The sequence below is a fragment of the Barbus barbus genome (assembly GCF_936440315.1).
Source record: "Barbus barbus genome assembly, chromosome: 43".
NCBI lineage: Eukaryota > Metazoa > Chordata > Actinopteri > Cypriniformes > Cyprinidae > Barbus > Barbus barbus.
In genome coordinates, this window is record NC_136721.1 from 5,489,985 (window position 1) to 5,514,372 (window position 24,388).

Consider the following 24,388-nt stretch of genomic DNA (forward strand, 5'->3'; position numbering starts at 1 on the left):
AGTTACATTCCTAAATGACTTTAAAACATTTTATAAAATATGTAACTTCGAACTGAAGTCCATTCATATATATAACACTTTCCAGCTATTCAGTCATTTATATTTTTACTGATTAAAGTAGTTACATGAAATGTAATTCCATCATTGGCACAGGACATTAGTTATGCCTATAAATATAGTTTATATTTTGTTTTCATTATAACACAGTTAAATAAATATTTTCTCAATATTACAAAACCTAAAAAAAAGTCACGCAAGGCTTCCAGATTACAGTTAACTTCCAAAGCCATCACAAAAACTACACGCCCCAGAAATCCACCTCCAATCTGATTGGCTGGCGTCGCACTATTGTGTGTTTTTGGCTTCTGTGATTGGTTCACTGCTGCGGTCGTCGATGAGTCTCAATGTTCTTCTCACGCACAACATCAGAGACGAAATGGCTGAAGAGGAGGTCGAGCAAACTTCTGGAATTCTTCAGGAAATTTTCACTTCGCCTCTGAACATTAGCTTGCTATGTCTCTGTTTATTCCTGTTGTACAAAATCGTCCGCGGAGACAAGCCTGCAGACTTTGGCCCGGTTGAAGAGCCGCTGCCTAAACTAAAGAAAAGAGATTTCATATTGCCAGAACTGCAAGAGTATGATGGACTGAAAAACCCAAGAATCCTGATGGCTGTCAACGGGAAAGTGTTTGATGTTACAAGAGGAAAGAAGTTCTACGGACCAGGTAGCATGCAAATATCTCAGATTCAGTCGTGGGTCTTATTTCAAACTTATCTCAGGTGATTTTTTTAATGCATTTATTTATTTTTTCAAAAGATTACGTGATTTATTGAATTACGTTGGCATATATGCGAGTTATTAATTTGAAAATATTCCATGAAAATGCATTAATTTAATTTCAGACACGCCCCTTGATGTCGCACCTTTTAAACAACCTACAAATGCCAAGTCAGAACCTCTAACCTACTGAAAATGCAGGATAATAGAGATGTCACGCAACCCTGTTCTCTATTTACATTATTTTTGGTCTGATACAGAGACGTCATCGCAGTATTTTTGCGTTTTGGTAACTTTTGTGCACACTTTTGCAATGCCAAAACTGCTGGTCATCAGTGAATGATTGACTAAACTCGGATAAAGGTTGACTAGATAATGAAGATGTCCACTGAGCACAGAATGGTGCTTCATTCATGAAAATGGACACTACTTGTTTTACATTACTGTTGAGTTGATATATTTTTGAAGATCTAATACTCACTTTGTTCACTTTTAGAGGGCCCTTATGGGGTCTTTGCTGGCAGAGATGCATCCAGAGGGCTGGCCACGTTCTGTTTGGAGAAGGAGGCCTTGAAAGACACTCATGATGATCTTTCTGATCTCAATGCTGTGCAGCAGGAGAGCCTGAGCGAGTGGGAAACCCAGTTCACTCGTGAGTTGAAGGACACCTTTTGTTCCAGCCTCTGATTTTACAGTTGCGCTCTTCAGGAATGTTGCAACTGGGTTGCATTGCTAAATGTTGAGTAATGAGTTATATTTGCCTCCACAGAGAAATATGATTATATTGGGAAGCTTCTTAAACCTGGAGAGGAACCGACTGAGTACACAGATGATGAGGAAGTCAAGGACAAAAAGAAAGATTAGGACAACAAACTTAGCTCTTCCATTCATGTTAGTTTTGTTGCAGTCACATTTGCTGATAGCTCATTTTGACTGTTTTGTCTGAACCTCCACGTCATTTCATATACATCACTGTGACCTTAATTAGCACGTCATGTGTTCAGAAACAGAATTTCATATCACTGTATTCATAAACCTAATGTAGTGTATGATGTGTCTACAGCAGCTGTGACTCATCATCATGTCATTTGAAGAATTCTTGGGTAAAAATATTCTTGAGGAATATATAGCTTGCTATAAATATGGGACACAAATCTCACTCTTTTTATTTTGATTGCTGACTCCAGATTTTGATCTAGCCAGAGAACATTTAAACCAAATACATATATAAATATGAAAATGCACTAGAATGCTTTTAAATGAGCATCATAGTAAAAGTTGGAGTGGAGCTCTCATTCAGGGGTGCTTGTTGGACCCGTTTCCCTTATACAGATTAAGACGAGGCCCATACTAAGGAAGGTTTCAAGCAAACTTATCACATACTAGTCTTAACATCTGCTCAGGAAATTTGTAGATTAGATACACATTCCATTCTATTATGTTGAGATTATATTTTCAATTTTTGTTACCAAGTAAAGTATTTTCAAAACACCTTTTCTGTTCATAATTTTCATTATTAAAGAATGTGGTTTATTATCTTTGTGCATTACTGATATTATTTTAAAACACTATGTCGGTGAATCCATTTAACACAGCATTTGCTCCAACTGTAGCAAGTTAACTCTATAAAGCCTACTGTATTATATTTGGTACGTGAATTTCAAAAGGCCTCTAGATTATCAACATGATCAAAAATTTGCTGAAATACATGTTTTACATAACCTACGACAAGCCTTCTGTCATCTGATTGAGACTTTTTTTAGCAAGTAAAAGGCCTGTTTGTATAATTCTAGAAACGTCCACCCTCAGGTTGTGATACGTGTGTTTTTGCTGTGAAATCTAATGATTTTTATAATGTAAATGTAAGAATAACATATTATGAATACTTCAAGATGAACAGTAACTGGACAGAATCCACTTGATTGTCCATACTTTTTTTTTCATGTTAAAATGTACTACTGTGCTACTGAGAAATGTTTATATGTGCATCTATCTATCATTGCACTGCATTACGCTATATTTTGCTAAATACAATTAAACCTGCAGAGCTTTGATTATTTAATTGAAGAGATAGTTCACCCCAAAATAAAAATTCTGTCATGTATTCACCCAGTTCCAATCCTGCTTGAGTTTCTTTTATACTATGGAAGTCAATGGTTACCAACTTTTCCTTTGTGTTGATACTGGTACAGGTTTGAAACATCTGGAGTGTGAGTAAATTTTCATTTTTGGGTAAACTATTCCGTAATTTAAATATCATTTACTAAGATATATTAATGGAAGGTAATAGTGGAAACATTTTCATATTCATGCATTTTCAAATTTAATTTTACTTTTTGGCCACAATAATAACATCTATACCAAATTTCTGAACAAAGTTTATTTGTACTTGAGTGTGAGCTGCACTGTAGCACACTGTATAAAAGCTGATGATACAACACATTCAACACACATGCAAACTTGTTTTTTATTTTGTACAAAGTGTTAATAAACTGTTCCATATGGGAAAAAACTAATTTAAATTTTAAATATTTTTTTCTAAGAATGAACGGTTTATTTACAGTTTCCTGACTATTTTATTCATAGGCTTTACGATGTTTGAGAAGGGAAGACATATCCCTCTAATTTTGTAAATATGTAAAGGATGAGCTTGTTTCTTGTATTTAAGACATCCGATAACATTTGTAGTATTTCTAGTTGAAATAAAAGGTATGTGTCAGAAGTGGGATTCGAACCCACGCCTCCATTCGGAGACCAGAATACCCGGATCATCGGAAGGGATCAGCCCTTGAGTCTGGCGCCTTAGACCACTCGGCCATCCTGACACGTCTTAATATCCGTTGCAGAAAACTCTAATGCATGATACACTGATCATTTATGCAATTTGAGTTATAAGTATTATAAATATATATTGTGTAAACACAGTACAGAGTTAATACCGAACAACCGGCGCAGTATTGAACTAACTTTAACACTGTTAACACACGTAAAAAAGCAATGATGGTTCCTTAATATAAACTGATTTTTTATTTTAACGCGTTTATACATATTAGTATACGTTACTCCCGTATAGGTTAACCATAGACCACATAACCTTAAACTATCGGAGTGTAACATTTAAATTTTGCGTTTTGTTGAATCTACCGTTGATTGTCTTTACGCTCCCCTCGCGTGTACGCGCACGCCTCGCTCACTTATTTCCGCGCTGCCATTTTGTTTCTGCTATTCAGTTCAAGGGTATTAGCAGGAGCTCTCGACTGTACAAAAACATGTATCGTTTCGCCAAAGCTGCCCTGAATCTCAGCGGTAAGTTAAATATCTTATTCGAGGACTGACTGTTTTATTTCACATTTCAGTGAACCGTATCTGTTACAATGAAGGCATTCTGGCAGTTATTTTCCTGTAACTTATGCTAAAGCTAGTTTAATATAATATTTCCGTAGTTCGCTGGTGTGTACAATTTAGCAAATTATTTAATATGTTGTCACCTTTCGCTATAAAGACATGTTTATATTTTATTTGCCATATGTGCGCTTAAAACCTGACATCACATATAGCTCATATAAATCATCTTAAAATGTAAGTATTACTCCCGCTGAGTGCAAGAATTTGTCTTATGTTCTAAAATGTGTCTAATATATCTATAAATGTATGTGCCATAAATATATGTCATGTATTATGACTTAAAATAAAGGCAATAGTTTGCATTAGGAATGTCTTTCATAAATTCAGTGAGTCCAGGTTCTTGACAATTCTTCGTTGAGGCAATGAATAATGTCTTGAAGCATATGTAAACTTGAATTATTTTTTTCTTTACAATAGGTCAGAGTGCCCGTCAGGTGGCTGTGCGACAGAGGTCCGATCTGTCCCGTGAATTTCATGCAAAATATGGACCTCCTCTGCTGATTGCTGGGGTCACATTTTGCACAGCTGTTTGGGCATATGTAAGTGACTGAAAACACAAACCTTCTAGTAATTATCTATCTAATTTCAATGTGTTATATGTGATTTTGTGCACTGTCTTTGCAGGTGGCCACATCAACAGGCATTGTATGGAACCTGTCACCTGTTGGCAAGGTGCAGCCCAAGCCATGGCAGGAGGAATGAATGCATTTCCTCATTGTGCACTGAATGCTGGAGGATTCTGAATGACATTTTGAACTTTTCCATTTTGCAAATGGAGACTTTTCACCTCATCCAATCTTGTTGCTGTCTTGGCATGTCTGTAAAAATGTAATAAATTAAATATAAACCTTAACATTAGTCATCTTGTTTACTTAATGCTAAAATGTGTTATTACAGATTTAATCCTACATCAGTTGCATATTTGACATGTTATAATAGCTTGACATAATTTATCATCAAATGAATTGTCTATTTTGATGATCATGTCCATTTCGAAGGTCAGTTTTGTATTTAGGATAAAACCCTAAGCTGTTCACTACTCCAACTTTAATTCCTGTACCATGAAGCTAGCCAAACAAACTGGGTTACAGAATTGGTTTCACACTGACAAAACCAAGCCAGTGTAATCAGGCTTTGTTGGTACCATACACCTGGGGCCTGTACCATGATGGTGGCTGAACAAACTCAGGGTTACAGGATTTGACAAAACCCAAGTTGACAAAAACCAAACCAGTCCAATCTGGCTTTGTTGGTACCACGAAGCTGATCATCAACTTACTCTGGCTGCTCATTACTGATGTCACACATTCATGTGCACAATCACATGCCTTGAAACTGATTCACTTCTCATGAGAGAGTCAGTGCAAGTCACTACCAAATATTAAAAGATTGAACAATATGAAGTTTTTAAACATATATACAGCAAGATGAAACAATCTATCAATGAAAGAGGAAAACTGAATAGGGCACGAGATGCTGCGGTGACGTCACCGTATGGGAACACCCTTTGGTGTGACGAATGTCTGAAGCCCTGTACCATCCCGCCAATCCTATTGGCCAAATAGCGCTTGGCACCACCTTACGCATGCATAAGCATAGTGTGCCGCGTGCTATTTCACTCAGATTTCATGGACTAAGGAAAACGCTATCAAATGTACGGAACGGCCTGAACCGCAGCATTTCGTTCCCTATTCAGGGAACCATGGTTACATAAGTAACCAAGATGTTCCCCTTCATAGGTGACGTCACCGTATGGGAACACTATACCATCACGCCTGACGTACCTGAGAAAGCTGGGATCCGAGGAAAGCATCTACTCAAGTGGAAAGAAACCGGGAGCCAGGGGCCATCCTCACATCCAGGCTGTAGAATTTGACAAAAGTGCACGGTGAGGACCATCCTGCCTCAGCACATCATCCATAGAAGATCCACTAAGGAAGGCTTGCGATGAAGCCACTGCCCTCGTGGAATGAGCTCGGATTCTTAAAGTCGAAGCGAGCCCGCGCGCCTCATAGGCTAAGGATATAGCCTCAACCAGCCAATGGGACATGTGTTGCTTTGTGACAGCGCAACCTTTATTTTTACTCCCAAAACAGACGAACAGCTGGTCGGACTCACGCCATTGAGCTGTACGATCAACATAGATCTTCAGCGCCCTCACAGGACAAAGGCTTAGATTTTCTGACCTCGCCTCTGTGGGGGAGAGAGCTTCCAAGACCACCTGCTGGAAGCGAAAAGGATTCGAAGCGACTTTAGGAATCAGGCCTTGGTCGCACCAAACCTTCACCAATTGGTGCGAAGTCCATGCAGGAAGGTGAAATGGTGTGATCCCAAACTCTCTTGAGGGAGGATAAAGCTAACAATAGGACTGTCTTTAGAGTCAGGATTTTTTCAGTCACAGTTTTCAAGGGCTCAAACGGATGTCCTGATAGCCCTTGTAATACAATGGACAGATCCCATGATGGAACTCGCGCAGGGCAGAAAGCCCGCAGCTGTCATGAACCCTGCATAAATCGAGAGACCAGAGGATGACGCCATCTATATTCGCGTGGTTAGCAGATATGGCTGCCACATATACTTTAAGAGTGGCTGGCGTTACTTCCTCTGGAAAACGGCTTTGAAGAAACTTCAGTACTGAAGCGACGGGGCAGTAAGCTGCATCCATATCACGACATCTACACTAGGTAGTAAACAGTTTCCATTTGAAGGCATATAAACGTCTTGTATAAACCGCTCTAGAATTAATTATAGTCTCGGTATCTTCCGCTGAAAGACCGGGACGTATTAACTCACTCCACTCAGAGGCCACACTCACAGTTTCCATAAATCTGGCCGTGGGTGCCAGATCATTCCCCATGCTTGCGACAACATGTCCTGTCAGAGGGGAATCTCCCACGGAGAGCCCGCTAACAGACTGATCAGTTCAGCAAACCACGGCTGAGTGGGCCACCACGGAGCTACCAGCAGCAGTCGCTCCACTTTGTCCGACCGTATTCTGGATAGCACCGCTGGAATTAGCCAGATCGGAGGAAAGGCATACAAACTGGTCATTCGTCTGGGCCATTCGTGGGCTAGAGTGTCCAGTCCCAGGGGCGATGGGGGGGGATAGGGAAAACCATAGTGGTCAATGAGTAGTCATGCTCGACGCAAATAAGTCCACTTTCGCTTCTTCAAACACTCGCCATATGCAGCTTACCGTTTGAGGGTGAAGCCTCCATTCCGTCTCGAGAGCATATCCACTCCGAAGCGAGCCACACCATTGAAATGGGCACATGTGAAGTAAGTCTAGACGGAATACAGGGTACTCTACCGCCATTAGACCCAAAATAATAGACCCACTGTACGACCTGCTTTTAAGTGGCGAAGGTATGACGTGAATGACTGAATGCGCAGGGGAGACAATCGTGCCCTCATCGCGCGAGAATCCAGTTCTATCCCCAAAAAGATTATCCGTTGGCAAGGGATCAAAACACTCTTTTGGAGATTCGTGCGCAACCCAGGCTGCTTAGATGATTTAGCACGAGATCTCGGTGAGAGCGTGCTTGAGTCTGTGATTGCGCTAACACCAGCCAATCGTCCAGGTAATTTAGCACACAAACGCCCTGGAGCCGCAACGGGGCCAGAACTGCGTCCATGCATTTCGTGAAGGTTTGTGGAGCCAGGGCTAATCCGAAAGGAAGAACACGGTATTGATACGCTTTGCCCTCTAAAGCGAATCTGAGGAACTTCCTGTGTCTCTTGATGATCTGAATATGAAAGTATGCATCCTTCAGATCGATTGTGACAAACCAGTCGTTTGGTTGAATCTGAGACAGAATAGATTTTACCGTCTATTCTGGTCTATTCTGGTCACGCGGCTTGAAAATCCTTTAATGGCCTCAAGACCACCGTCTGTGGCTGTGATGTCTCCACATGCGTTAGAATCTCCGAGGACAGAAAACTCGCTGCGTCTGTAAGAATGAAAAATGCATGTGTTAAGGTCGCTGTGTTTCATTGTATAGGATCCTGAAGCGTGTTTAAGGCAGGATTCATTCCAACAGGATGCATATCGGGCCCCACTGCTATAATAATAATATAATATAATAATAAACGGGCCGTCCTTACCAGACCCTTGGGCCGTCCCTCGAACCCTGAAGGCTGAAGCGCACAGAATGTCTGAGGGGGCGCTCGGAGTGGTGGCTCGCTCCAATACTGCTCGAGGCGCGTTCTGCGGCGAGTCAATGTTTTGTCAATGTTTTGAGCCCGACGAACAGCAGAGGGGTCAGGAACTGCTGCTAGGGCCCTGAGAACGAGAGGTTTTCGCCATCGAGCTCAGGTCTAATCTTTTCCGCTGGCGAGCCGGTGGATAAGCTCTAGGACCCCAATCCTTACGAGGGGGTGCCATAGGTGATGGCTCTTCTCACGGGGCACCCCGTTGGCGGTGTGAGGACGACGAGCGCGAGCGCGCCGCCAGCATCTGACGTATCTCTATTTCCCTGGGCCTGTGCGGAATCAGCTGGCGGAAAGCGGCTGATTGCTGCTTCGCTGCCCTGAATGTCTTCACCTCTGCGGTGACTGAATCTCCAAACAGTCCATCCTTGGAGATCGGGGCATCCATGAGAAAAGATTTGTCCTTTTCTTTTATGTTGGTGGGGTTGAGCCACAGGTGGCGCTCAACCGTCAGCATACCGGCCATTGAACGGCTGACTGCTCGGGCAGTGTGCTTGCAGTGTGCCTTCAATAGCTCCGCCTGGTAGGCCTGAAGCACCACCATCAAGTGGAGCGTGGCCACCACCTGACCTGCAAAAGAGTATGATTTCCCGACGAAGCTCGACGTGACTCAACACAGCTTCGATGGGAGGAGGAGGCGAGACTATCAAATTCAGCCAAAGTCTCTTCTACCGGTGGCATTGTGGCATAACCTCGGCCCGCCATGTCAGTAATGGTGGTGAAATCCGCGGCGTTTGTGATACATGCTGAAAACGGCTGCTTCCAGGACCTCGAAACCTCCTGGTGGAGGTCCGGGAAGAAGGGGAGCAGTTTACGGGGCTGAGCAGATGTACGACTAGTTAGGAAATGGTCGTCCAGCTTAGATTGGGGCTGGGCCTGGGCCTGGGCTGCGTCAGCCTCCCAATCCAGCCCCAGATTATCCACCGCATGAGTGACCACGTCCAACAGCTCGCTGTAGGACGGAGAGCTGCGTCTCTCCTGTCCACCAGGAGGAAGAGATCCGCATGTGTCGGCCAGTAAGTCCTCCGACTCTGAGACAAAACGTCATCGTCATACAGCCCGCAGCCGAAGGAGATTGCATCATAGGCCTCCGGGGTGGGCCGTAGATCCTCGTTGGTGAAAATAACGGGCTCCACGAAGTTTTCGCTGACCTCTTGCACTCGATTGGGGGAGATGCAGGCCCAGGCACACAACGCACCTATCATGAGTGTCCCCCGCCGTGATAAACCTGCTACACGGCTCCTTACATCTCCGATCACTCATCGCATCCCTGAAGAGGAGTTAAACACTGCTCGAGAAAAAAAATATCGCTGAGAACACGGGATGCTTTCTAGGGCACAGAAAAATTTGCTTTACTAAAGGAATGAAATCTGAGTGAAATAGTGCGTGGCACGCAGGTATACTATGCTTACGCATGCGTAAGGTGGTGTCAAGTGCTTTTTGGCCAATAGGATTGGTGGGATGGTACAGGGCTTCAGACATTCGTCACACCAAAGGGTGTTCCCATACAGTGACGTCACAGCAGCATTGAAGTGACCTATGAAGGGGACCTCAAACTGAAATTGGACCAATCAAATGTGAGCAAAGTGACACATGTCTGACACAGAAAAGTCACTCCCCCAGTTTCTCTTGATCCAAATTAAAGGCCACTAGTACCAAAAAAAAAAATTGTCTGGCCAAAACCAAAAATTTTGTTATTTTATTTAATTATATGTTTTTTTAAATTGTATAGTTTTATTTTATATAATTATATGATTTATATTATTATTAATTCATTACACACAAGCAACTTTAGTTTAACAGTTATTATAAATGATTTATTTTAAATGAATGTTAATATATACAGATATATAGGTATATAATATAAATAAGTTGTAGAATCAATAGATAACACTTTAAAAATTACTGTGACCTTACAAGTTTGAGTCTCTATCTCTGTACATTTCCAACTATGTAAACTAACTCCCGAGTTTCACTTGTGACTGCACTGATAAAGACAGATAATTTATTTTATTTGTCCTCTTTCATGAACAAGTACTTTTTTCATTGTAAATGCATTTAAATTCATCATATACTTCAATCTCTTAACCTTTAGCAAAACCTTTAACCTTTAACCAAGGCTCGTGATTGGCTGTTCGCCAGTGAAGTCACACATTCATGTGCACGTGCTCCACAAACTCAGGATTAAAGCCTGAGTTGACAAAGAAAGTTGATGATCAGCCTCATGGCACCAACAAAGCCGGATTGAAGTGGTTTGGTTTTGTCATCTACCATCATGGTACAGGCCCCAGGTGTCCAATCCTGCCCTTGTAAGAGCCACTGTCCTGCAGATTTTAGCTCCAACACACTTTCTTGGAAATTTCTAGTGAGTTTGAAGACCTTGATTAGCTGGTCCAGGTGTGTTTAATTAGGGTTAACACTAAATTCTGCTGAATAGTGGCTCTCCAGAAAAAGGTTTGGTCACCTCTGCTCTAGAATCATAACCAGTTTCGTATTTAGTATTCATATTTAATATTAATTTATTTATTCATATACTTTCATATTTCATTATATTTAATTACGTGCAGAAAATTGATGCTGCTGTGTGATGTTAAAGGGTTTTCAAGGTTGTTGTTGTTGTTTTTTTCACAACAAAAATATATAGAGAACAAAATCACGGAAAAATACCTTTGGACACTGGTGGATTTTATTTTGAAATCTTTTGCACCGGACCGGTTGATGCACTATCCACACTTGATCTTTTGTTGTCCCTTTACGGACTTCAGGATGTGGTGTGTGGCAGTGGAACCCTTTTTTCTGGCCTACTCAATGTGTGAAACCACCAACTTCCAAAGCAACATAGATTGTCTGCCCATAGATGTTGATCTAATGCTTAGGCAGGCTGTGCATGAAGGAAGATGCCACTTGAATTTCTAGCAACTGTACACGGTAACTCCACATTGTCATGAGGCGTCGCCACAGAAATATCCTGTCAGCCGAGTGATCACAATGTGTGATCTCCACATCGAGAAGCACAGGAGGATGATTGCACATAACGCCGTGGAGGTACGTGGAGCATGTTGACGACCTGGCCCAGAAGGCATACACAAGGACCTGCATGAGGTTGGAGGGCGTCTTTTTGGTGCGTCCTGGGTACCAGGAGGTGTTGGAATCTAGCCATTTTTTCATCCAGCCCATGATGGACAATCTCCTAGAATCAGTTCTGATGCTTGTTCCTTTTCGGGACAATGAAAACAGATTGGGTCTGCACCACACTCTACAATCAGCTGCAGTACAAGAAATGCCTGGGTGGCTTTCACAATAGCTGGACTGCATTCCAGCTGGAGCTAGCAGTGAAGGAACTATTTTTTTGGGTGGGCCATGTGTATTTCTTCCAGGCAGATGGCATCATGGCTTGGTGTATGTGCTACCCATCCAAACAGCCTTATGAGGATGAGGGGCTTTCATGGGTTGGCTCCAGTTGGCAGTGTGAGGGTGGGAGCGAGTCTCCTCCTCCCCTGGAAACCTGGCATCTGTAGCGCACCTTTCCTTTGACCGACAGCCTTCTCGCAGGCGCACAAGTGGTCAATGAAGAATTAACCAAGATTCTTCTCTGTGACTTTTACCAGAGAAATGACCGCTTGCCGCTGCAGTCTTTGAAAGGGCCTGATCGTCCCATCGGATGTTTAGTGGACTGCTGGATGGTGGGGGAGTTCTGTCGGGAAGTATGCCAGAGAAAAGCCTTTGAATATCCACATACGTTTCAGAGAGCCTTGGAGATGGTCAATTCCATGAGTTACCATCCTGTCTGCTGTATCAAACTTGGGATGTCCAAATTCAACTATTTCCCACACATCAAGTACTGGGATGAGATGCGCAACTGCAAAGCAAAATGGAACTTCAAGGATTTTGTGGAGCTGTACAAGTGAGGTTCCATCTGCAGCAGCTCATGCAGCGGTGTACAGAGGAGATGTGTGTGCCAGAATTTAGGAGTTGGATCTGTCATTCTCAAGAAACCTGAAGAAGTACAGAGAACATGGCATGCCCTGGTTGGAGATCTGCATGGAGCGTCTCCCCAGAGGCATACCAAAAGACAGAACGATCACTGCTCTGGTTTTCCTCATTTAAATTGGTCTCAAACTCAATTCCCGGAGGGCCACAGCTCTACACAGTTTAGCTCCAACCCTAATCAAACACACCTGATCCAGCTAATCAGGGTCTCCAAGATCTTTAGAACTTTCCAAGCAGGTGTGATTTGGAGCTAAACTCTGCAGAACTGTGGCCCTCCAGGAATCAGTTTGAGATCAACCTTCGAGAGTGTCGAAAATAGCGCCATCAGGTGGTTAGTGAAAAAATAAAGCAGCCAAAAGTCTGTGGTAGAAGTTCCGCCGGATGAAGCAGCAACCACACCATTCAATGTTATGTGCACAAATAAAAGCCTAACACGTGTGTATTTTTCACTCTGATAAATTAATTTGGCAATTAAAGTGTGGCAAATTGCCAGTATGAACTAAAATAATTCAATATGATGTAATAGAAGAAATAAATGTATATGGCTAACAGAGTTGAATGTGGCATATATTTTGCCTGAAATAATTGCATTCCTAATATTACTTGTATGACTGGCTATTTAAAAAATGTAATGAATAAGTCTTAATTTTGACATGGGCAAAAGGATACTTTCTTAAAAAGCATGTGACTATAATGTAGATGAGAGCATTTTGTGATGGGATCTTCTGGTTATTAAATGTGCGGTCCAAACACCAACATCAGCTCCTAACCCCCACCCTTTCCCAAATACACCAAATTACTATAACTAAACCATGAGACCAAAAATGGTACCGAAATAAGTTAATATATTATAATTCAGGAGCATAGGGTCTCTAGATAGGGGGCAGCAACATTGCAACACGTTGTCTAACATCCTTTGAGCTCAGTTAGGCATTATAAGTGTATCCAATGAGCGCTACCTTTAGAGCCGCATACCTCGATTAGCCCCGCCCACACTGTGTACATCAGCATCAAGCTAAGGTCACTCTCGTTCGGGAACTTACCCAGCACCACACCACACCACCAAAGGACAGATTTGTTGCAAATCCACCGCCAGAATGTCTCTGTCAAACAAACTCACGTTGGACAAGGTGGACGTGAAAGGAAAACGCGTGATCATGAGGTTAGTCTGAATTGTAACCATTATATTACTCACAAACGGTTTATCAGCATGCTCGTACTCTTCATTTATGCTGTCTGACTTAATGTAGGCATATCAAAATGTAGCTTTATTTTTTGGCATCGCTCAAGGTTATGCCAAAGAACGCCAATCATTGATAACCGGAAGTGTAAGTGTCATACGTCACGTTTTAGGGATTCCAGATACGTGCAGGATGGCAAATGCACCAAAAGCACGTGCAAGTCGTCTAATTTCTGTCATAACTCCGTTGTATTGAAATAAAAGCAGATCTTTAAACTTCTCACACGCATTCTGTATATGCTGCAAATGTCTTGGTGAAATGACTCCACCCATCTACAAATGTCAAATAGTCAGGGAGCCTCTAGTCTATTTTTTGTAACGTTATTATTCCGACAACCAGTACGTTTTATAAAGTCTTTTGTACGTGTGCTGGCGGGTTTATATCAGTATGCACGTTTATTTAGTGGCGTGTTCCCTCACGCATGCCAGGTATTTATTTTCATGCACATAAATTAAGATTGTTTGTAGTATATGCCTCTAAACGACATCCACGTCTTCTCTGCTATAATATTGTCTAATTTTATATTAATAATATGACAGTAGCCGGTGTATCAGTATCTATAGCAGTGACTCTTCCCTGAACATCTGAATGCTTTAGGGGGCTTTACAGTATTATATAATTCACTATAGTCATGGAGACGGTGTGAACGTGCAGCAGTGTGTGTAAATCACTCCTAGCTATATATATATATATATATATATATATATATATATATATATATATATATATATATATATATATATATATAGTGTAGCTAATAGTGAGACTGATCAGATAGCTTGTATATTTAGTCGTTTATTATTGTCATTGTACAGTCTTTTTATTTATTAAAATAGCTTGTGTATATTTTGATTAATTTAGTGGTCTTTTTCATACACATTAAAATTAAAGCTAAAGAGATAAATTGCTATTGGACGTTTTGTATAACAATAATGAATTGCCCTAAAGGACTTTAGCATAGCATTTGCATAGGGCTGAGGATATTTTTAGTTGTCTCTTATTTTAAATGATTTTTTTTTTAACTTTTGATATTCCAAATAATGAATGAGCAATCTAATTATTACATTAAATCATGGTATTTATTTATTTATTTGGCTAATTCTCTAGTAGATCGATTTACTTTTCTCTCTCTCCAATAGGGTTGACTTCAACGTCCCTATGAAGGACAAGACGATAACAAATAACCAGAGGTGAGATGGATATTGCTGATATTCCATTTTTTTTGTCTTTCCAATAACGGTTCTTTCACATCCTGTCGATTAATTGCAATGTTTTTATCATTAAAATGGACCCACAGATTTGTTGTTTATATTATCATGTGTATATAGTTTTGAAAAATATTAAAGAACTAATCAAATTCTTGACATTTGAGATTTACTTGTAATTACAATTTCAACAAAGAAATTAAGTTTATATAATGTCAACAGAAGTGTTGGAGAAAGTTACTTTTAATAGTAATGCATTATAATATTGCGGTACTCCCTAAGAATGTAACTAATTGCGTTACTTTTTATGGAAAGTAAGGCGTTGCGTTACATTTGAGTTACTTTTTAAATCTGGGTAGGGCTTGCTTGTTTGTTTTTAATATAAAAAGTTATTCTTTTACAAATGTAAAAGCCCTTTCACACCTGTCTGTACAGTAAAGGGTGCAGATCAAACTAATTGCCTGAAGAATATGAAGCAGGAGAAGAAAGTTCAACACTATTCAGCAATAACAAAACTGAAACGCATGTCATTTTTGCTTAGTATGGTTGAACTAGATCATCGAAGGTCAGTAGCAAAAACATTGGTTAAAATGGGGTTAAATACATAAATTATATCAGGTTTAACATTTAAGTGTAGCAGGTTTGTATAATATTCTGAGCTTGCATTGGACACTTTTTATTCATTTTGAGGAATACCGAGTCTGTTTTTGTGCAGGTGAGATGAGTACATGTATGTTCATATTTAGTCTAGATCTACAGTAACATGACCGAGCAGGCGAGCACACTACACCTCTGCACTTATTCTCGAAATCTCTCAACATGGCAACACCAGAGCTGTCAGTTAAAACATGGGAAACAAAGTAACTGGAGTTACTTATTTGAAAAAGTAACACAGATATTTCCCTATAAACTAAAAAGCAATGCGTTGCTTTACTAGTTACTTTAAAAAAGTAATCTGATTACGTAACTGATGTTACTTGTAATGCATTACCCCCAACACTGGTCAGCAGTACTATTTAAAAGTGTATGTGGTATGAAATACTGTTTGAGGCAAAAAATACCAATTTATGATTACAAAATGTATTTTCTTTTGTTATATATTTTTATATAGCACTGGCTCACTGTTGAAAAGGACATGTTGGCCATGTGATACAGAATTTGTAACTAATATTATATATGCTCTCATCAGAATCAAGGCTGCAGTCCCATCAATTCAGTATTGTTTAGATAATGGGGCCAAAGCTGTAGTCCTGATGAGCCATTTGGGCCGGCCTGATGGAGTCCCCATGCCAGACAAGTACTCTCTGGAGCCTGTGGCTGCAGAACTCAAGAACCTGCTGGGAAAGTAAGCAAATTCAATATAGACTTTTAACCTACATGTATTACACCATCAGTTAGAAATATAAACCTTCAAGCTATATCGGTTTGACAGCAGTGATGTTATATAGCTTTACAGCATAAACATTACAAATGTATGGTAGAAAATCATTCTCAAGCTGACATCTTATTAGCAATGCATACATACCATAATTCAACTTATTGCTTTGCCACCGACCTTGCTGTTTAATTTGCTTATGAAGAGACATTCAGTTCCTGAAGGACTGTGTGGGTCCAGATGTGGAGAAAGCCTGTGCAGACCCACCTGCAGGTTCTGTCATTCTGCTGGAGAACCTGCGGTTCCATGTGGCCGAGGAGGGCAAAGGCAAAGATGCATCGGGTAGCAAGGTCAGTGCGCCGTACAGCAGTGGCTCTGCAGAAATTGCTTGGTCATCCTACAGAGTTTTTGCAGAGTTCTGTAATGAATTCATGTAATGAATTCGGTTGATTAGCTGTCAGCTGTTACATTTAAGTACACAATTAAATGTCAAATGTGACCCTGGAGCACAAAACCAGTCATAAGTCATATGGATATATTTGTAGCAATAGACAAAAATGCATTGCATGGGTCAAAATTATTGATTTTTCTTTTATGCCAAAAATCATTAGGATATTAAGTAAAGTATAAGTATATCAAAAAAATAATTTTTTTTTGTAATATACATTGCTAAGAACTTCATTTGGACAACTTTAAAGGATATTTTCACAATATTTTGATTTTTTTTTTTCACCCTCAAGTTCTATATTTTCTAATAGTTGTATGCTAGATATTCTCCTATCCTAACAAACTATACATCAATGGAAAGCTTATTTATTCAGCTTTTTGTGCCTAAATCTGTTTCAGGGTCACACATACCATGTTGAATACCATAGAAAATTCCACAACTATCCAGAAAAGAAGAATTTATGCATAATGCAACTTTTAATTATAAAATAGTCTAAAATGCAATAAGACTCTTGTTTTAAATAATGTCTGATTTACTACCCCCAGCTGCTAATTAAAAAAGATGAGGGAGATAAATGATTCTACAACACATTAAAATATAAACACCATAAAGTAAACTCAAAACTGTGAGCCTGTAGAATGCATTACAGTGCTGTTTTAACTTCTACATATTTAAGACCTCTTAAAATGATAATTAAGAGTTTTGCTATAAATGTTAAAGATACTGATTAATTTACAATGTCTGTTAATTTTTTTTTATTGACCTGTACTGTTTTTTTTTTTTTAAACCCTGTTTAACTGATGCATTTAAAAAAGTATTCCCTGAATACATTTTAGATTTTGTCTAACTTTAACTAGATTTTTAACCTTAAATGTCACACAGCTTCTTGATAATTGTATGGCTTTTGTTATTTATTCTGTTTGAAGATAGCCTTGCTTTTGACATGGCTTTAAATAAAAAATAAGCTGATTAAACTGAATTTAAGACCTTATAAGGTCCTGTGGTAGGATCTATGGTTTTAAATGCCATGTGCTCAAAATAAAATAAGTGAAATGAGAATAGGGTATTTGTTATATGGACTCTTACAACTAAACATACTTAAATATCAACTAGTCAGTAAAGGAAGCCCTCTAAAATTAGGCTAGTTTCACAGATCTTCTACTAAATCATTCTGTTTTGGCTCAAGAAGCTAATAATTGGCTTTTATCATGGAGTCAAAGCTTATCTACAAAGCACAAGCTACTACCGATAAAGGCAGTTGGTGGCTTTGCGTGCATGCAGAGATACTGTACACAGCTGACCTATTGACATTTGTTGGAAGGTCATGTGTGATCATGTGGCTTTTCTGGTCCTCGGAGCCCTGGCTGGAATTCATACTGGGAAGGGGAGAAGAGAAAGAGAGAGATGAGATGGGGAGCATAGAAAGAGACATAGGAACTGCTATGTTCTTTGCTGGCAGGCGACTGCAGTGAACTTGTGCTTGGCATTTTCTAGGCACATGTGTAACCTTTCATTCACAGCAGTTCAGAAGTCATGAACTTTGAGTACATGTGGATAGCAGTAATTTGATCAACTGTATGTAGTTTGGTTTTGATTCAGGGGTCCTACTGTAACTGGGTTTAAAATACTTTCTCCAGTTTACTATGCAAACGCCATAAGTACGCCATTTGCTGGTTTACACATTATTTACATGTTTCAAAATGTGCACATTGCATAGCAAGATTGGTTCGACCAACGGCGTGAGTTCAGGGCGGGATTATGTTTATCGAACTAAAGTCCAGTACACATCAAGACGGTGAGAAAATGTGTTGTGATAAACATTTTAATTTGAGTGAACTGTTGTTACTGGGTCTCTTCAGACTGACACAAACATTCGCATACTATTGAAGTGATTATTTTTACGAAGAGGGGTAACTATGCATTTTCATTCAGCCTGCCTGCCATTTTTATGCATTGATTTGAACAGACAAATCTATGGAGGCCAATTTTTCCACTGAATAAAATAACAAAAAAGGTCATTGTGACTTTTTTTAAATTTGCGAGTTTATATCTACAATTGTGACTTATAGTCCAGTTCTGACTTGATAACATGCAATTGCGAGTTACAGAGTCAGAATTTAATGATATAAACTTGCAATTGTATGAAAATATTGGTCTTTTTTTTTACCCTCAGGATTGGACTTCCTTTCTCTGAATTGTGAGATATAAACTCGTAATTGTAAGTTTATATCCCACATTTTAGCGTTTCAGAAGTTTTTTTATTTTTTATTTATATATATAGAAATTGCACAGTTCAGTTTTAGTGCTATTTTACTCGAAGTGGAATTTGACCTATAAATGATATCTCTTTTGATTTCTCTTTTTAGACCAAAGCAAGCCAGCAGGAAATTGATTCTTTCCGAGCCTCCCTGTCCAAGCTGGGTGATGTCTACGTCAACGATGCCTTTGGAACTGCTCACAGAGCTCATAGGTGCTCTATTACATGAAACAGTGATAGAAAAATAGAAATGAATATTTATTATTATTTTTTTATTTTCTTTTTTCCTTTTGAGTTTCATGTTTAATGTCTCTCTCTAGCTCCATGGTTGGAGTGAATCTCCCTCAGAAGGCAGCTGGTTTTCTGATGAAGAAGGAGTTGGACTACTTTGCCATGGCCCTTGAGAAACCACAGAGGCCTTTCTTGGCCATTCTCGGAGGGTGAGTATTGATGGAGTACTTTGATAGCTTATTTTAGTTCTGAATACATAAGGATACGTTTTAACCAGGTTTAGTTATTAAAAACACCAAAAGACCTTAAATGGTCTTGCAAGATCTTGTCCATGATCAAAGGAAAGGAGTTCAGCTCATTATTCTGGTCAATGTACTGCTGGTGAAATTCTAAACCATTAAATGTTCACCAGATATAATGTCGTATAATATGAGATGCTTTACTAGAATGCATCTGTCCTTGCTCACTTGGAAAAAAACCTTCAGAAAGCATCAGTGACAGTCCAGGAATAGATGGGTTTATCCTCTTATGCAACAGTAGGATGTGTGACACATCCTTTTTGCTCTTATGTTCTTTAAGCCTCACCTCCCATATGTGGCAGTAAAAAGAATTGTATTCATTTAAACATTTGTAGATTTCTTCCTTTTCATAGTTTCATGTCCGGTTGGTGAAAGGCTGAAACCTTTGCGATGCAATGATGGAACTCACTGAAAACTAATTCGCAGTGATCACTACAAAGTGTTCTTGTGGAAATGGAGGATTCAGTGCAGATGAATTGCAGAAGTCAGAGTCCAGGCCGTTGCACAACTTCCACACATACGATGTCTTTATTTAAGCATCCACCCCTGCATATTCATTGGCCGTCACTCATTGGTAGTTGTGACTAAAGCAGTCTGCGTCTGGGGTTTGTCCCAGTAACAAAGTTCAGTGAGGCAACTGACCCACTGATAAGCTGTACTGCAATGAACAACAATCCTTAAACTTTTGTCTCATAAATAAACCGTTCTAGGGCACTTCGTGCAGTTTCTCAGTTTCCTCCCAAAAAGATTTACATTTAAAAATGAGCATTTCATTGAAAAGGGTTTGTTCGATTGATTGTTGCTTTGATCATACAGGGCCAAGGTCAAAGATAAGATTCAGCTGATCAACAACATGTTGGACAAGGTGAATGAGATGATCATTGGTGGAGGAATGGCCTTTACCTTCCTCAAGGTTCTCAAGAACATGGAGGTGAGTGCTTTGAAGCTTCATTCAAACTGCAAACTAAAGTCCCCAATTTATGTTTTATTTTTTAAATTAATCAGTGTATTATAGAAATGTATACATGTCAAAGTCAGACATGCCCCTTTGCCAGCTGTGATTCCTGGTTACTGGTTTAAACTTGGCCCAGGTTTTTAAAAGATTTTTATGTCAGCACACCTTAATAGCTTCAACAGTTGATTGCCAATTCAAAGTCAATGTTTGAATAAACTGACGGCTCGGATGCCCAGATTATGCAGAGCTGTATTAGCTGCTAATGGTGGATATTTTGATGAATCAAAAGTTTTTTCTCTGTGTATAAGCTGTTTATGTAATAAAATGTTTTTGTAGTTTGTGTTGCCCCTTATCAGTGCAAAATTATCACAAATGAAAAGGGATTCATGCCAATATTGTCCAAAACCCCACTCGCGTTTCCAAACTTTTGGAGGGCAGTGTATATGAAATGTCCCATTGCCAAAATAAAAAAGAATAAAATAAATTAGGCTAAAATAAACACAATTTTGTTATAACAGTGCTTCATAATTAACAAAATATGTGACTATAATATAATGTGAAATCTCTAACACCCTCTTTTCTTTATCCATAATCTTACCCAAATATATTGCATAAGTGTTTTCTGAAGTATCCCAATTGAGTTTTTTCACTTGTTGTGCTCAGATTGGCACTTCCCTGTTTGATGAAGAGGGTGCCAAAATTGTGAAAGACCTCATGGCTAAGGCTGAGAAGAATGGCGTGAAGATCACACTTCCTGTTGACTTCGTCACTGCAGACAAGTTTGACGAGAAGGCGGAAACAGGGTCAGCATCAGTAGCCGATGGTATTCCAGCTGGCTGGATGGTAATGCGGACAAATGTTGGATTGTTTAGAGCTGTATGATCTCCTCCTTTTCCTGTGAAGTGAACTAGAAATGGTTCTCCCTCTGTCCAGGGTCTAGACTGTGGTTCTGAGAGCTCAAAGCTCTATGCAGAGGCTGTAGCCAGAGCCAAGCAGATTGTGTGGAATGGACCTGTTGGTGTGTTTGAGTGGGACAACTTCTCTCGTGGAACTAAGAACTTGATGGACAAAGTAGTAGAAGCGACCAAAAATGGCTGCATCACCATTATTGGTAAGAATTTCATTTCATTGTTTAAGTTCTTGCCTGAAATGCATGTAATGACACACATCTAATAGACTGATGGATGACTGAAATATCGCCAGGGCCGATATTATCAGCCAATATTTTAATTATCAGCATTATCCGACAGTTGTAATGAACAGAAATTTATTCCGTAATTTTTAACGACTTATTACAGAATCAAGAAGTTCCTATTTGAAATTTAAATTCAAATGATTTCAAATTGATTCATTTCCAAATGATTAATTTCCTAAGTATTTTAATAAATATTACATAAATGTAAATTTATTTGCAGAAATTGTGCATGTTATTTACAATCCTTAAATTAAATAGTGTGATGTGATCTAGAGTTCTATATTGGCTTTTGTCCGCCATTGGCCACCTGGCTCTCAAAGATATCGGTATTGGCCGTTTAAAAAAAAAAAAAGCCCATATCGGTCAACCACTATAATAAACTAAACTAATTGACATCTTTGTCTCTTTAAATTCAGGTGGGGGAGACACCGCAACCTGCTGTGCCAAGTGGGACACAGAAGACAAGGTCAGTCATGTGAGCACAGGAGGCGGAGCTAGTCTGGAGCTGCTGGAGGGGAAAGTGTTGCCTGGTGTTGAAGCCCTCAGCAACGTATAATTGCTCTGAGCCTCTTCTGCCAGAGGTTGGGTGCTCATCTCCCAAGAAGCTGTCATCTTTACTCACTCAGCGTTTGTTCAGCGTTCTATCACCTGTCAGGATGCAAATAACAACTACTCCACTCTCTATGGACGGCTAACAGTCTGCGTTAGACTCTCTGACCTGCTGACTCATACACTTTCAGATCATCCATTTGCTTTTCTTCCATCAAATAACTTTCTCATTTAAGATGTTTTCATCCATTATGAGCGAAAGGTTGACATCAGCAGTAATGGCTGTTCCTGTTATGATTGTTATATTCAAGAGATGGGTCATTTGCTTTACCTGCTTAAGTGTTAATGTGTCCCATTGTAATCTGAATGTGTGCATAGTGTAATTGTGTGTTGTGATTCTAGAGTTTATATGTGATATTTGTGGCCTCCCCACAGATGTTGAGTACGTGTAATACTGTAGACACTTTCCTCCCAATATTGCACTTGTCATCCTAGACCTGCAGCTTATGAGATGAATGTTTCGCACTGGAATTATTATGATGGGCTAATGTTAGACCCAGGCGACCTGTCGTCGAGTAAGAATGAAGAAAATAATAATAAAAATGAAAAATAACTCAAACTTTTTTTTTTTTCATTGTTTCAAGTCAATTTTTATGTGTCTGCACCCAATAGGTCAGGGGTGCCCAACCCTGTTCCTGGTGATCAACCCTGTTCCTGGTGATCAACTGTCCTGCAAAGTTTAGCTCCAGCTCTAATCAAACACAGCTGCCTTTAATTTTCATGCGATCCTGAAGACCTTAATTAGTTGCTTCAGGTGTGTTTGATTAGAGTTGGAGCTAAACTTTGCAGGACAGTTGATCGCCAGGAACAGGGTTACAAAGATCTCATCACGGTATATCTGTGCATTCAAAATGCCATCAATAAAATGTACCTGTGTCCCGATGAGGACGACGAGCATGCAGATGAGCTTCCCTGAGACGGTTTCTAACAGTTTGTGCAGAAATTCCTTGGTTATGCAAACCGATTGTTGCAGCAGCTGTCCAGCTGGCTGGTCTCAGGCGATCTTGGAGGTGAAGATGCTGGATGTGGAGGTTCTGGGCTGGTGTGGTTACACGTGGTCTGCGGTTGTGAGGCCGGTTGGATGTACTGCCAAATTCTCTGAAACACCTTTGGAGATGGCTTATGGTAGAGAAATGAGCATTCAATTCACGGGCAACAGCTCTGGTGGACATTCCTGCAGTCAGCATGCCAATTGCACGCTCCCTCAAAACTTGTGGCATTGTGCTGTGTGATAAAACTGCACATTTTAGAGTGGCCTTTTATTGTGGCCAGCCTAAGGCACACCTGTGCAATAATCATGCTGTCTAATCAGCATCTTGATATGCCACACCTGGATGGATTATCTCGGCAAAGGAGAAGTGCTCACTAACACAGATTTAGACAGATTTGTGAACAATATTTGAGAGAAATAGGCCTTTTGTTTATATAGAAAAAGTCTTAGATCTTTGAGTTCAGCTCATGAAAAATGGGGGCAAAAACAAAAGTGCTGCATTCATAATTTTGTTCTTGTCCTGTCCAACTTTATCTCAAATGTTTGATTATTTTTTTTACCGTTATATGAGTCTTCATTATTCTTTTGAGTGAGCAAAACAGCTGTACTACACTGAACTTTCTTTGAACCTTTGAAACTAACCTAGAAAGATGTCTTAATGTTCTGTCGTACTTCATGGCTGTTCGCGTGATTAAGCTGTTGTTGCAACTAGTAGACTCTAAACTACATTTCCCATAATGCACGGCACTGTCTTAGCTCCGCCCTCACCTGCCGAGGTGTGTATGCGTCATTCAACAACAGCTGTGAGCGAAAAGTGCAAGCGTTCCCTGATAGCACACATAAATCTCGGAGACATCTATTTGACGTCTGCATTTACATCTGCAAGACGTATTTTTTAGGGTGTTTGCTCATCTGCAATATGTCTATAGGACGTTTCCTTTTAGATGTCAAATAGATGTTTATTAGATGTCTTTAAGATGTTTATGATTTAGAATGTATGTAAAACGGACATCTTAAAGACATCTGTCAGACGTTTGTAGACAGTAGATGCTTTCCGGATCAAGAGATCTTTAACAGACATCTTGCAGACGTACGTGTGCTATCTGGGTTGTTTTGGGATTAAGCTAAAATATGTTTTGTTCTTTTTAGCCGCAGTAATCTGTTATATAGGACCGTGCACACGTGAACTATGAGTCAGTA

General features: G+C 39.9%; 3 protein-coding genes across 3 annotated transcripts; all 3 read left to right on the forward strand.

The window, feature by feature from the left end:
* The first annotated feature begins 356 nt into the window (after window positions 1-356).
* Window positions 357-3,292, forward strand: LOC306862616 (membrane-associated progesterone receptor component 1-like). Its single transcript, XM_079405510.1, has 3 exons — window positions 357-725; window positions 1,275-1,430; window positions 1,548-3,292. Exons 1-3 carry the CDS (start codon window positions 395-397, stop codon window positions 1,640-1,642), a joined length of 582 nt encoding a protein of 193 aa, XP_079261636.1. The 5' UTR covers window positions 357-394; the 3' UTR covers window positions 1,643-3,292.
* A 238-nt stretch (window positions 3,293-3,530) lies between these two features.
* Window positions 3,531-5,034, forward strand: LOC306862617 (cytochrome c oxidase subunit 7B, mitochondrial-like). Its single transcript, XM_079405511.1, has 3 exons — window positions 3,531-4,084; window positions 4,601-4,722; window positions 4,808-5,034. The coding sequence occupies exons 1-3, from the start codon at window positions 4,048-4,050 to the stop codon at window positions 4,883-4,885; spliced, it is 237 nt and encodes a 78-aa protein (XP_079261637.1). The 5' UTR covers window positions 3,531-4,047; the 3' UTR covers window positions 4,886-5,034.
* An 8,266-nt stretch (window positions 5,035-13,300) lies between these two features.
* Window positions 13,301-23,097, forward strand: LOC306862590 (phosphoglycerate kinase 1). The gene is made up of 10 exons (XM_079405481.1): window positions 13,301-13,544; window positions 14,763-14,813; window positions 16,018-16,173; window positions 16,409-16,553; window positions 19,018-19,121; window positions 19,229-19,348; window positions 20,255-20,369; window positions 21,057-21,236; window positions 21,327-21,504; window positions 22,005-23,097. The coding sequence occupies exons 1-10, from the start codon at window positions 13,480-13,482 to the stop codon at window positions 22,142-22,144; spliced, it is 1,254 nt and encodes a 417-aa protein (XP_079261607.1). The 5' UTR covers window positions 13,301-13,479; the 3' UTR covers window positions 22,145-23,097.
* The last annotated feature ends 1,291 nt before the right edge of the window (window positions 23,098-24,388 follow it).

What these genes read in the sequence shown, in the direction of transcription:
- LOC306862616 (XM_079405510.1), top strand. Translation starts at nt 395, where the DNA reads ATGAGTCTCAATGTTCTTCTCACGCACAACATCAGAGACGAAATGGCT. An exon ending in AAAGAAGTTCTACGGACCAG is followed by an intron (nt 726 to 1,274) that starts GTAGCATGCAAA and finishes GTTCACTTTTAG; the next exon opens with AGGGCCCTTATGGGGTCTTT. An exon ending in GTGGGAAACCCAGTTCACTC is followed by an intron (nt 1,431 to 1,547) that starts GTGAGTTGAAGG and finishes TTGCCTCCACAG; the next exon opens with AGAAATATGATTATATTGGG.
- LOC306862617 (XM_079405511.1), top strand. Translation starts at nt 4,048, where the DNA reads ATGTATCGTTTCGCCAAAGCTGCCCTGAATCTCAGCG. An exon ending in AGCTGCCCTGAATCTCAGCG is followed by an intron (nt 4,085 to 4,600) that starts GTAAGTTAAATA and finishes TCTTTACAATAG; the next exon opens with GTCAGAGTGCCCGTCAGGTG. An exon ending in GCACAGCTGTTTGGGCATAT is followed by an intron (nt 4,723 to 4,807) that starts GTAAGTGACTGA and finishes CTGTCTTTGCAG; the next exon opens with GTGGCCACATCAACAGGCAT.
- LOC306862590 (XM_079405481.1), top strand. Translation starts at nt 13,480, where the DNA reads ATGTCTCTGTCAAACAAACTCACGTTGGACAAGGTGGACGTGAAAGGA. An exon ending in GTATTCCAGCTGGCTGGATG is followed by an intron (nt 21,237 to 21,326) that starts GTAATGCGGACA and finishes CCCTCTGTCCAG; the next exon opens with GGTCTAGACTGTGGTTCTGA. An exon ending in TGGCTGCATCACCATTATTG is followed by an intron (nt 21,505 to 22,004) that starts GTAAGAATTTCA and finishes CTTTAAATTCAG; the next exon opens with GTGGGGGAGACACCGCAACC.